Raw genomic sequence first — 13497 nt, 5'->3', positions numbered from 1 at the left:
AATTAACTGGTTCACAGAAACTCACCTACAGGATTGAGAGCTCTGAGGCCCACGTCAAACCCTTGCCAAACCTTTGCGTACGGGGATCTGGCACTGGAACAAAGAGCCCCTGGAGCATCTGGCATTGAAGGCCAGTAGGGCTTGTGTGCAGGAGCTCCACAGGACTGGGGGAAACGGACACCCCATTCTTAAAAAGGTGCACACGGACATTCACGTGCACTAGGTCCCAGGGCAGAGTGAGGTCTCCATGGGAATCTGGGTCAAACCTGACTGCAGTTCTTGGAGAACATCCTGGGAAAACAGGGGTGAAGGTGGCTTAGTGTGAGGGAAGGACATTGAAAGCAAAGCTCTTGGGAATATTCAGCAGCATGCCTTTCTCTGGAGGTGGCCATTTTGGGAAAATCTGGCCCCACCCATCAGTCAGCTGCTGAGAAGTCCCAGGGCAAACAACAATCCAGGTGGGATCACAGTCCCGCCCCTCAGTAAACAGGCTACCTAAAGACCCCTCAGGCACACAGCTGCCTCTAATCCCATCCAGAGACTGAGCCCCACCCACCAGAGGGATTAGAATCGGCTGCACCTACCAGTGGGCAGGCATCAGCAAGCCCCCATACTGACTTCAGCCACAAGGGGGGCAGACATCAAGCCCGCATACTGACTTCAGCCACAAGGGGGGGCAGACATCAGAAATAAGAGAGGCTACAACTCTATTATCTATAAAAAGGTCACCACATCAAACACCTATAAAAATGAAAAGACAGAGAACTATAACTCAGATGAGGGAGGAAGGAAAAACCCCAGAAAAACAGCTAAGCCATGAGGAGATTCTCAGCCTCCAGGAAAAAGACTTTAGACTGTTGATGCTGAAGATGATGCAAGACATTGGAAATAAACTGGAGGCAAAGATGGATAACATACAGGAAACACTGAGCAAAGAGATACAAGATATAAAACTTAAACAAGAAGAGATGCAAAATACAATAACTGGAATAAAAAATTCACTAGAAGCAGCTAACAGCAGAATACAGGAGGCAGAAGAATGAATAAACGGGGTGGAGGACAGATTAGTGGAAATTACGGATGCAGAACAGAAAAAAGATTGAAAACAAATGAAGAGAGTCTCAGAACTCTGGGACAACATTAAACGCACAAACATCCACATTATAGGGGTGCCAGAAGAAGAGAGAGGGGGACCGAAAAAATAGTCAAAGAGATAATAGCCAAAAACTGCCCTAACATAAGAAAGGAACCACTCACTCAAATTCAGGAAGCACAACGAGTACCATATAAAATAAACCCAAGGAGGAATACATCAAGACACATATTAATCAAACTGACCAAAATTAAAGAGAGAAAATCTTGAAAGCAGCTAGGGAAAAGAAACTACATACAAGGGAACCCCAATAAGGTTATCGGCAGATTTTTCAGCAGAAACTCTGCAGGCCAGAAGGGAGTGGCATGATATACTTAACATGATGAAAGGAAAAAACCTCCAACCAAGATTACTCTATCCAGCAAGGCTCTCATTCAGGTTTGAAGGAGAAATCAAAACCTTCACAGATAAGCAAAAGTTGAGAGAATTCAGCAACACTAAACCAGACTTACAACAAATACTAAAAGAACTTCTCTAGGCAGAAAAGAAAAGACAGCAACAGGAAACAAAATTCCACAAATGACAAGGCTCACCAGTAAAGGTATATATACAGTAAAGATACAAAATCATCCATGCACAATTATACCACCAAAATCAGAAATCATGAGAAGAGGTGGGTACAAATGCAGGACACTGGAGATGAACTTGCAATTAAGAGATCAACAACTTAAAACAATCTCATATATATATATAGACTCTTACATCAAAACTTCAGAGTAACTGCAAACCAAAAATCTACAATTGATACACAAACAAGGAATCTCTGGAGAAGAAATATATCTCATAGTAAATAAGTGCTTAATCCACCATGAATGGGGTCATATGACATCATTCTTGGAAGGCTGAAGTCCTCTTAGAACTGATTCTGATTTCCTCTCCATCAAAGAATTTATGATAATTATAATTAAATAATGCCACTGTACAATTAAATAATACAGTTCTACAATTGTATTATTAATAACCATTTCTCTCCATGGTACAATGTAAGGTCTATAATGTCTTGTTTATCACATCACCTAGAATGGTGTAATGCCTATATTGAAGAATCAATAAGATGTAACAAATTGTGAGGACATATTTATATAGTTACACTGTTTTTTAACCAATTTATGCATTTTATATTTTACTTATTTTCAGAGGGTGTATTATTTTTGTTATTCTTACCAGTTAAGTTATTCTTTTTATTATGCTATATAAAATATTTAATGGTATATAAGGCTTTCTTCTTTATAAATTTTAGTTGCGTAATATACACAATTTTAATACAATGCTAATTTTTAAAGAAAAATTGAAATGTAATAGATAATACTAAATAGTAAAGATGAAAGCCATACAAAATGGGATAAAGTATAGAATAAATCTCCTATTTGTCTCAGCATATTTTCCATTCCACTTCTCCAGAGGGAGTCACTTAATCTGTTTCTTAAGATCCTTGATATAATAGTCTGTGTGAATGTAACTGTGTTTAAATATATCTATTTTATTCTGTAAAAAAAATAAAAATAAAATTTCCAAAAAAAAAAAAAAGAATTTTTAGAAGCTGAAAAATCAGAGAAAAACATGTCTTACTGGTAGCATTTTTTAGCCAAAAGAAATGTGGCATGGAGAAGTTTTTGTTTTTTGTTTGTTTGGTCTTTTCAGGGCCACACCCGTGGCATATGGAGGTTCCCAGGCTGGGGGTCGAAATGGAGCCGTAGCCACTGGTCTACACCACAGCCATAACAATGCCAGATCTGAGCCACATGTGCGACTTACACCACAGCTCCTGACAATGCCTATCCTTAACCCACTGAGGAAGGCCAGGGATTGAACCTGTATCCTCATGGATATTAGTCAGATTCATTTCCGCTGAGACATGATGGGAACTCCAGAGGAGTTTTGATAGAATGGAAAGATCTGGAAGACAGATCTGACTCTGACTTATTAACTCTGTGATCTTGGATAATTCTTAACCCTTTTATCAGTTTCCCCTTTGATTAAATGGATACAGTAAAGTTTGTCTATTTCTAGACTCAAATGAGAACATATGTTTAATGAGAAGCAAATATCATATGATATCACTTATATGTGGAATCTAAAAAAAGATACAAATAAACTTATTTGCAGAACAAAAAAAAGAAAAAGAAAAATTATACGACTCTGAATGGTGGCAGCAGAAGAGGAAAGAGAAATTTGATAAATATTGCATCAAAATGAATAGGACCCATTACCCAATAGCAGGTGGGTGGGTGTTCAGAGAGAAAGAAGAGTCAAGAATCACTCCTGAGAGAAGTACGGAAGAATGAAGTAAGGCTGTGTCAGTAAAAATGGAGAGGAAGGAGTTGATTTGAGAGAAATCAATGAAGCAGAAAAGTTAGAACCAGTTGAATGACTAGCTTCAGGGAAGCTAGAATAAGGAAGAGAAGAGGAAGACCCCTTTGTTTTTGGCTTTACTAATGGATGAGTTGTGGGATCATTAATCAAAATGGAAAAAACACATGAAGTAGATCCTAAGGGAAGGAGAATGTTAATTTTTTAGCACATTGAATCGGAGGTGCCTGGGAGCTACCCTGAAAGAGAAGGTCAATAGTTCTAAAGCTAGCAAGGAGTCTAGAATTGGATGAGGATAGTGTGCCTGGCACATGCTTTCTGATAAGTCTTTAATAACATGAAATAGGTACTAGTGTTATCCCTACCTTACAGGTGAGAAAAAACTTAGACACAGAGCACTTAAGTAATTTATCCAAGGTCCCTATCTGGGTAACTGCTGAAGCAGGATTTGAATCTTGGCAGTCTTGATTCCAGAGCCTGTGCAAACCACTTCACAGTGTTGACATATGAGTCACCAGAAGCATCGCAGGTTGAAGGCCTGGAGAATATGAGGGGTACAAAGGGGCCGAAGGACAGTCGCTCAGGAAACATTGATACTGAAAGGGAGGGCAGAAGATCAGGGGATTAGAAGACTGAGGATGTCCCCATAGAAGCGAAAGGGAGAGAAAATTTCAAAGAAGAGCTAGTAATAGTGTCACATGATATGGACATTCAACTCAGACAACAGAACTTGACAAATGGAAGGCCAGTGACATTACTCAGGGACAGTAAGTTTCCCAAGAGGCTAGGGCTAGGCTGCACAGAGTTTAGGAGAAAATGTGTAAAGTGAGCGAGCTCCAAAAAAACCAAGCTGTCAAAGAATGAAGACTCAGGAGGTTGCTGGAGTGGTGTAAATTTAGGAATTTTGTTTTGCTATAAAGTAGGAGGATTTTAAGGTTTTTTTCAATACTCAATGTCCTTTAGTAAGGAGTAAAATCCATATTTAGCTCACTAGAAACCTGTAAAAGACGTAAGTTATAACACTAGAGTTGGGAACACCTTAAATACAAAGGAATTTTTTCACACTGCTTCCCTTCACCACATCCTGCGTTCCTGATGCCCCCATTAGGGTCTTCTGGGCCTGTACTGCCAAGTGGTGGATACTCTCCTCCAGCTCTACATACACCGACCTTTCCTCAGTTCTCCGAATACATTAAGCTCGTTGCCATTTCAAGGCTTTCTGTTTGTTTCCTCTGACAGGAAACTCTTGCCTTATTTTGCACTTGGCTGCCTCATTCTTGTTCTTCAAAGTCACTTTTCCAAGAGGACTTCCCTGACCAATCTATGGAAGTCATACTCCTACCTTATTCTCCATCACAAATTCTATTCATGGCACTCTATTTTTTTCCCTTCACAGTACTGAATCCAATCTGTAACCACTTAATCTACTCAGATTTTATTGGCTGTCTCTTGCACTAAAATGTATATACATCATGATGGCAAAGATGCTGTCCTCTGTGTCTTCAGCCCTTAGAACAGTTCCTGGCAAATAACATGTGTTAAACAAATATTTGTTAAGGGAAATATAACCCAATTTCTCCCTCTATCACCTTACTCAATTGGGATCATGCACACTGTTTCTTAAACCCAATGCCTTTTCTCACAGTCTTGACTTATACAGGCACTTTTATTAGATACCAGGCTCTCTGCTACAAGGTTTATTTGTATTATTTCACTTACTCGTCATAATAATCCTCTCATATAGATAGATGCTTTTAAAATTATATCTCCATTGTGGTGAAGAAACAGAGGAGACTGTATAACTTGCCCAAGTTCACACAAGAGGTGGAGCCTGAATCAGAACCTAGTTCCGACTTCAAAAACAAAACAAAGCCAGGTCACCGGTCACTATAACCAAGGACACATTCCCTAGTTTGGGAAGTCCTGATTTAGCTCTGTTTATGTTCTGAGGTTACGCCTACCCTATCCAGGCCACATCCTAATCCATAAATTTCAAATTTCACTCCTTCTCCCCACTTGCTTTCTGACGGCGGGAGGCAAGAGCAGGGAGTGGGGGACTGTCTTCAACTTCTAACTCCAGGCTTCTCCTGAGGAAGAGGCGAGTAGGGATAAGAGACTGAAGGGGTAGCAACTTACCCGTAAGGGCTGGGTGAGAACTGAGGAAGGTAATCTCAGGACTAACAAGCGACTTTCAGATTTTGGAACAAAACCGACAGTTCCCGCCCCGCATCAGTAGCCAAGGCGCTTACCTTAACTGCCACCTCCGGAGCGGAGTCCACGGCCACCGCCAGAGAGGGCTTGGCCGAAGGCGATTTAGTCAAGTGCATGAGGGAGTCCGCGGCTGGCAGTGAACACCTTCCGCCCTCACTGTCCGAGTCCGATTCGGACCCTGAACCCGAACCATAGGAAGCGGCCAGAGCTGCAATCGCAGCCGACATGACGGCAACAGATACTCAGTGGAGTCCAGGCCCTGACGGAAGAAGGAGCAGCTTCAGGTCCTGATTGCCACGACACACATTATTTATTTCCTTTCCTAAAAAATCCTTTATGATACTTTAAAACAATCAATAAATAGTTTAATTAGTATTTGAACAAGCACAACAAAACTTGGAACTTGGGAGCATTTACTTAGGGAACTAGAGAGGATTATAATGGCTTATAACTTTCAGGACCTATGTGGCGAAAAACTACGAGTTCCGACATACCTACTGGCCTCCAAGAGCTACACTCCCGGCGTGCAGCGCGGCAGGAAATGGGAGCGGCAGGGTGGGAACTGTAGTTTGGAGTGAGGGGGCGGGGCAGGGCGGGCAGGCCTTTCTTTGACCCCGCCCCTGAATGGTTGGTTCATTCCATTGGCTATCATCTTCCCTCATTCCCCGACCAAGCACTGTTCTCTCCGTCCCCCTCCCCCAAACTGAGGATTGGGTAATACCATAAAGCCTCAGGAAAGGGGGGGGGAGAGACCGATATTCATTCCCTCCACTGATGGGTGAGTGGGTGGGGGTTGAGTTTCCCACCACAGCTGCACCTGGGACTGGGCGGGAGCTGAAGAGGAAGGTGAGAATCTTAAATGGGAAGACCTTGACTGCCTGGGAATAGCTCCGGGTGGGAAAGATGGGGGATTAGGTGGCGAGAGTCCAGCGGATCCCCCCTGCTTCAGGTGCGGGTCCCCGCGTCCGGTTGTGGAGCGTCGCGCGCGGGGAGGGGGTGGGTGGGGGGCGGCGGCGGTTCGCGGTGTTGTTCGCTCGCGCGTCGAGCACACCGTGGGTCCGGCGGCCGGCGGGCGTCGCAGGCAGCGTTTTCCGTGGCCCGGTGCTTCGGCCGCTGCCCATAGCTGGTTCCATCCCGGAGCCTGACGCTCTTATAGGCTCTAGGTGGAGTCCCGGGAGCTCAGGCGGACCGGCGGCGCCGCCGAAGCATGAAGAAGGGGTAAGTCAAGAGCCCCTCAGGATTTCTTGGTGAGCGCGAGTCTCTCAGGAATTGTTTTTTTGAGGGGACAGGGTGCTGGGAGAGGAACTCTTCCTCACTGGTCAGGGCGGAGAGAGGTGTGCGTGGAGCGCTAGCCTGGCAAAGGTTACGGGGATGGGCGCGCCTCCCCCCGCGACGGCCTCCACCCTCGTTCGCGGGGTTCCCGAGCTACGGCCGCCCACCCGCCAGCCCGGCTGGGTACCGAGGGACACCGCGGCTGGCGGGCGCGCCCGGGTCTCGGTTGCGGGGACCTCCATGAGGCAGCTCTAGGCAGAGAGACTGCGGGTCTTACCTGAGGTGCCCCCGCGGCCCGCCCGGTTGCCTTCTCACTCTGGGGGAGGCTGCGGCGCCGGGTGTCCGAGAAGCCGCGGTCGCTTTACGTGCCCCGGGCTCCGTAAAGCCAGCTGGTGCGTTTGCGTGTTTGCGCCGCGCGTCCGTGTCTAAAAGACACTACATAACGGTAATGCAAGCGAGGGGATCCGTTTCTTCACTGGAAGACGAGGCGAAGCGGGGCTATTGCTTCTGATGCCTGCTGTTGGGGAGGGGGTGGTGGTGCGTTGAGCGGAGTTAGGGAGCTGCTCACCCAGCGCCGTTGTCGGCAGGACTCGCCCATTGTGCCACTCGGATAATTATTCAACTCTGCAGCATCCATTGCACCTTTCCCATTTTTCTCTTCCCCTTGCTGTAGCATGCCCCCTAGCTTCGGTACTCTGACGCCTTCTCTCACACTTGCGGATGATGAACTGGAATAATGGTGAAAAGAAAGCACATCTGACCTGAACATTCACGACCTGTCCGGTAGCAGATTAATTAACTAATCCCCAGCTAGACTAGATACTTTAATGCGACTCAGTCTAATCCTGTCCTTCCTATGTAAAGTGTGCCTAGGATTCTATTTTCATTTTTTCCTTGGTGTTAGATTCACATAGTAGTAGTTAAGTCTTATTTCTGTTGGGTAATTGATGTAATTGATTGATTGGTTTTTCATCCCGTCTAATGTTCTTAAATTTAATTTGTATTGGAGGTAACATATTTTTCTAATTGTTGCTAGCACTGTATCGTAATTACAGATGCAGTCTCAATCTTTGAACTCTCATGAACAGTTTTTCCCTTATACTTTAAGTTTCTGTTAGGAAAAGTGTATTTTTTTAGTGTCTGATATTTGGTATAATATTTCTCGCTTTGAATAAGGAAAGTTGTGTATTTCTTTATTTTTCAGTAACGGAATATTTCATTGCTGATCCTAGTCTTCAGTTGAATGAAATATTTAGTATTTAAGATAGGATTTTAACTGCCATAACGACTTGCCCTAAGTTTATCTAAATTTTGTTTTTCATTTAGTTCTTTTCTTTGCAGTGTCATGTATTTAATTACTTGTTATAGAATTTCTTCTCATTTTTCTAATTCTAACCATAAGGATAGGTAGGCTACAATTTTGCGTGATTTACCTGAAAGACGAAATATTTTTTGAAAATGGAAGAAACAATGGTTGGTTATTTCTTATGTTAAAAACTGTTTACATCTCATTATTTAAAAATAAATGGTTCACTATCAAAAATTTTTAAGTGTTTTTCTTTTTGTAATCCTCCATTTCCAGCTTTTCTTGTTTAAGATTGTTGCCATAACCCTCTTTGTAAAAGGGAACTGCAAATAGGCATTGCAGAGGCAGTTGTGTTAAAGTACAGTAGTTGTTTTATGGCACTTGGAAGTGGCACACGTATAACTTGATTGTGTAGAATCATTTGCTTGTTAGGAAATGACCTTGCAGTTTACAAAATGGATACCTTTGTGCCTTGGTTTCCTTATATGTAAATGGAAATAAACCCATTTATGCACTAAATAGTATGCATAAATTTAGTAAAGATGTTTTCATGATGCTTTTAAAGAAAACTTAAATACTTTAGCTAATGAATGATGAAAGTATTTCAGTGTAAAGTACAGTGAAAAATGTCATTGGTGTTTTGTGGCATGTTAGAATGGCTAATTTACATTGAATTTTGCTTTGGAGACGTGGCTGTAAACTGAAAATATTTCTCATCCATTGAGTTTTTAATAATTGCAAATTTAGTAGGTATAATAGTTAATGTGTGTAACTTATGAAAATGTAGGTATAGTTAATATTGATGAAAAGTTATGTGACTTGGTAATAAACAAGTAGAATATTGAATTATGTTTGTGAAAAATAAAATCTCCAGAAAACATTAAGGCCTTTTTCATTGAAAAATTTTCAGATGACACAATTAAAAATACATTTTGAATTTATAGTACATTGATTTTTGTAGTGTAGTGCAATACATTGAATTTGTAATACATTGAAAATACATTAGGAGTTTCCGTTGTGGTGCAGCAGAAGTGAATCCAACTAGTAACCACTAGGTTGCGGGTTTGATCCCTGGCCTTGCTCAGTGGATTAAGGATTCGGTGTTGCTGTCACCTGTAGTGTAGTTCACAGATGCGGCTAAGTCCTGTGTTTCTGTGACTGTGGCATAGGCTGGCAGCTGGAGCTCCGATTCTACCCCCTAGCCTGGGAACCTCCATATGCCATGGGTGCGGGCCCTAAAAAAAATAAAAATAAAAAAGTTAATCATTTGTAAGGTATCATATGGAACTACTTTATTATTCATGTTTGTAAATAACCATATATTCAGAGACAGTGTATTAGTATTGTATAATACTGTTATTTATACATTTTACTTTATCAGCAGAATAATTTAAGGTATTTCTAAGTGCTTTTCATTATCACAGTAGATAGTAACTTTTGATTTCCATATTGGAGGATTAACTTAATTAACTTTCATAGCAGAAACTACTGTTAAAAAATATTACTTTTACCACAACAGGGCTTTTAGTTACTTTGTGAGGAAACATATAAATGATAAGACTATTAAAAAGTGTTTAAAATTACTATTTTATAGTTTCTTTTTTTGAGAATTAACTTGATTACATTTTTAATGTTTTCTTAAATGACCAACTAAGATTTAGCTGTCATTATTACTTTGATAAATACAATTAGCTCAAGGTTTTTCTAATCTCCTTGAGGACAGGAGCTGACCCACTGCTTATTGTCGAAAGTCTGAAATTGCTAGCATAGTGCTTAGCAAAAATAGGGATTCAAATTTTTTGTTGTTGTTGGACAGATAAAATGAATGAAGACTATCCAGCTGATTTAACATGCCACATGTAGAAATTTTTAAAAGATCTACCAAATAAATTTTTAATTTATAAAGCATATAGCTTGTTTTTGTATTGTCTTTTTAGGGCCACATCTGTGACATATGGAAGTTCCCAGGCCAGGGGTCAAATCAGAGCTGCAGCCACAGCAACACCAGAGCTGAGCTGTGTCTTCTACCTACACCACAGCCCACAGCAACACCAGATCCTTAACCCATGGAGCAGGGCCATGGATTGAACTTGTGTCCTAATAGATACTAGTCAGGCTTGTTATCCCTGAGCCACAACAAGAACTCCAAGCATATAGCTTTATCTCAAGAGAAAAGAGAAAAATGTATTTAGAGATTCATTTACTTGTTCAAATGTAATTACTTTACCTACACATTTTTTGAACTAGCAGATGCTGTATAATGTGTACATTGTCAACCTTGCATTTATTATGGTAATAACTTTCTTCCTATCTCTTATAGTTCACTTGATGAAAATGTGCATTAAATTTATCTAATTTTTTTCCTAAATTAGATGAATATAGAAATGTGTTTCTTTTTGACTGACTTCAGTTTTCCAGTAAAATATAAGTAGAAAGATACATGTAAATTATAGCCTTGCTAAATGTGCCTGAAAACCTAATTTTTAAAATAAGTGACCTCTGAGGTGGAGATTTTTATAAAATGAAGAATCTTATGTTCTCATTTTATCACATTCAGTTTATAATTTTGAGTCTTTGTGTATTGGTAGTTCCTAACTTAGAATGGGATTGATTATATTTTAAAACTTGTAAAATGGTTTAGAACTTGGAACTTAACTGTCTCAGAAACAATATGCTTCATGGTTAGCTTTGCAGACAACTCACCAGATTTAACCCATAATGTACCTGAATTACAGGATTAGGCTAAAAATATTAGTTATAAAATTGGTAATAATATAAATATTATTATTATAATAATATAAATATTATTTGTACAACAGTCTTGCTGTTGGAAAATCCAAAACTACTTTGAAATGCTAGGAGTGTATTTCTCTTGAGGGTCTTTGGTTTTCTTACTTATAAAATGAGAAGGTTGAAGTAGATGACCTCTGAGGTTCCTTTCAGCTACAGATAAAATTCAAAGGTGTTTTGAAGCTAAGTCTAAGCCTTTTTTCTAAGAGTTCATTTTCCCTTTCTAATGTTACTGCTTATATACTTTGTCAGAAAATTTCTCCTTTCTGACTTTCCTTTGAAAATATTACAGTCTTAATATTTTTCTCATCTGCCTATTCTTGGAAGCAAGACTTTTTAAGTTTTTAAATGTTTTTATTATTGTTGTTACAGTTTTTGTTTTTAACTCCCAACACCACCAAGAAGCAGAATTTAGTTGATTTTCTTAGTTTTCCTCTTTTGAATTTTTTATTGACAGTCTATCAGTAAAGTCAGGGTAGATTTTATTTTTACTTTGAAGAAAGATCATATCCAGTAAACCTTTAGAGAAAATTTTTTTTTTTTTTTTTTTTGCTATTTCTTGGGCCGCTCCCACGGCATATGGAGGTTCCCAGGCTAGGGGTCTAATCGGAGCTGTAGCCGCTGGCCTACGCCAGAGCCACAGCAACGTGGGTTCCAAGCCGAGTCTACAACCTACACCACAGCTCACGGCAACGCCGGATCATTAACCCACTGAGCAAGGGCAGGGACCGAACCCGCAACCTCATGGTTCCCAGTCAGATTCGTTAACCACTGTGCCACGACGGGAACTCCGAGAAATTTTTTTAGAAGGCAAAATATTGTAACTAAAGTTGTGAATTAGGTGGATGAAAGTAAGGAGATGGAATATTGCCCGAGAATAGGGTTGTCAGGTAATATGTGGAGTAGGCTGTATTTTTATTTGCTAAATCTGGTAGCCTTACCTTGGGTACTGTGGAACTTTGGGCATGGCTAGAGTATGGGTATGGTGTGGTTGGAGGCAGAGTAAGAAAGTGAGTTTATGAACCCCTTGAGGACAAGAGGGTTTTGTTGTTGTTTTGATTGGTTGTTTTGTTTTGCTTTGCTTCATTTTTGTGTTTCTAGTACTTGTTCTTTAAGCTAGACGCATATTTGAGCAGATAGGATTTTGGCAGAATAACAGGTAAGTAATTCTCCTAGTAAGGTGGAAAGATCAAGATGCTGTGAGAAAAGGGGTCATGAAACAAAGCTGTGTTTGTCATTACACTGTTTTGTAGGTTTTTAGTTACTTTCTTATTTGGAGGTTAATAATAATCAAGAATAACAGGTAACATGGTCTCTTAAGAGGAAAAGAAGTGACATTGCATGTTTGCTATATGTACAAGCTACTATGTAGGTACTGTTATCTCATTTATTTGATATCATAGTCTTATGAGGATTTTATGGAAGAAGGGAGTTAACTAAATTAAACAAGTTTATTCTGCTCAGCAGAAGCAGAGGTTCTCTGGGGACTACTCTCTTTCCTTCCCCAGTAAGTTACTGCTGAAGCAACTATTTTAATAACATGATAATCGTAATTCTGCCTCCTTGCTATTCTCTCCTTCATCTGCAATTCGACAGTCAATTGTGATTACCACCTGACCCATGCTAAGCCAGTTATTCATTCAGCACATAATTATTGAAGGCCAATTAGGTGCTAGACAGATATAAGGAGAGCAAAACAGGGGTCTTGATTCTCTTAGGGTTAACAGTATGGTAAGAGACGGATTCTCAAGAAATATACACATTTATCAGAAATTGTGATAAGTGCCATAAAGGACAAGAACAAGTAACCTAGTTGATCTTGGAAATCAGGGATGACTTCTTTGAGGAAAGATTGGTGGACACCAGTTATGTGAAAAAAGGAGAGAATGTAAAAAATACGTAGAAAACAGTTTTGAAATGGGAAAGAGCTTGGTACAAGTTCAAGGAACAAAAAAAGACCAGAGTACATAAAGCTCAGCTAAATCGTGAGCAAGAAAGATTGTGGCTTGATAAGAGCTCATGGAGGTAAACAGGAGCCAGACCATGCAAGGCTACAGAAGTCTTGGTTCAATGAGAGTTATGGATTTTATTTTTAAGGGTATTGGGGAAGGCCATGAAGGATTTTAATTAGGCTAATCACTGGATCAGATCGGTCTTTTAAAAAGATCACTTTGGTTTAGAGGAGGCCAGAGAGATCAATCACAATCTGCCTGTTTCTATAGTTTATTGCTCCAGTTCTAGGCACTTGCATTGAGCCAGACAACTTACTCAGTTTTTGACTCACTCTGGGTCCTGAGTGCCAGAAGTGGAATAATTTGTTTTCCCATTGGTGGCTAAAGCTATAAAATACAAAACTAATAAACTGTTAATGGCCTTGTTTCTTGGCCTGTGAACTGTCTAAGCAGGGACATCTCAAGAAGAGAAGGAAATACAGAGTACTGGCTGTGTTCAAGTG

The 13497-nt window shown here is 40.5% G+C and overlaps 2 protein-coding genes across 7 annotated transcripts in view; one reads left to right on the top strand and one right to left on the bottom strand.

Moving 5' to 3' along the window:
- CDC40 (cell division cycle 40) overlaps positions 1-6187 on the bottom strand; it is a 54147-nt gene extending 47960 nt beyond the window's left edge. The window contains exons 1-2 of the mRNA XM_047762617.1: positions 6169-6187; positions 5713-5933 (exon numbers count right to left, since the gene is read on the bottom strand). Coding sequence (XP_047618573.1) covers positions 5713-5901 — 189 coding nt within the window. The 5' untranslated portion in view covers positions 5902-5933; positions 6169-6187. The remainder of the gene's footprint in view (positions 1-5712; positions 5934-6168) is intronic.
- The window catches only part of WASF1 (WASP family member 1), a 140427-nt gene that overhangs the window by 64362 nt on the left and 62568 nt on the right, over positions 1-13497 (top strand). For 2 of the 6 annotated variants that reach the window (XM_047762653.1, XM_047762629.1), the window contains exon 1: positions 6685-6921. The exons of 2 other annotated variants lie outside the window; for them this stretch is intronic. The gene's annotated coding sequence lies outside the window, so the exon portion shown is untranslated. Of the gene's footprint in view, positions 1-6319; positions 6521-6684; positions 6922-13497 lie in introns of those variants that run through there. 2 more of the 6 variants (XM_047762645.1, XM_047762632.1) reach the window with 2 other exon arrangements.

The sequence above is a fragment of the Phacochoerus africanus genome, chromosome 2, assembly GCF_016906955.1.
Source record: "Phacochoerus africanus isolate WHEZ1 chromosome 2, ROS_Pafr_v1, whole genome shotgun sequence".
Taxonomy (NCBI): Eukaryota; Metazoa; Chordata; class Mammalia; order Artiodactyla; family Suidae; genus Phacochoerus; species Phacochoerus africanus.
The sequence above is the reverse complement of the archived record's forward strand: the minus strand, read 5'-3'. Positions and strand labels throughout refer to the sequence as shown.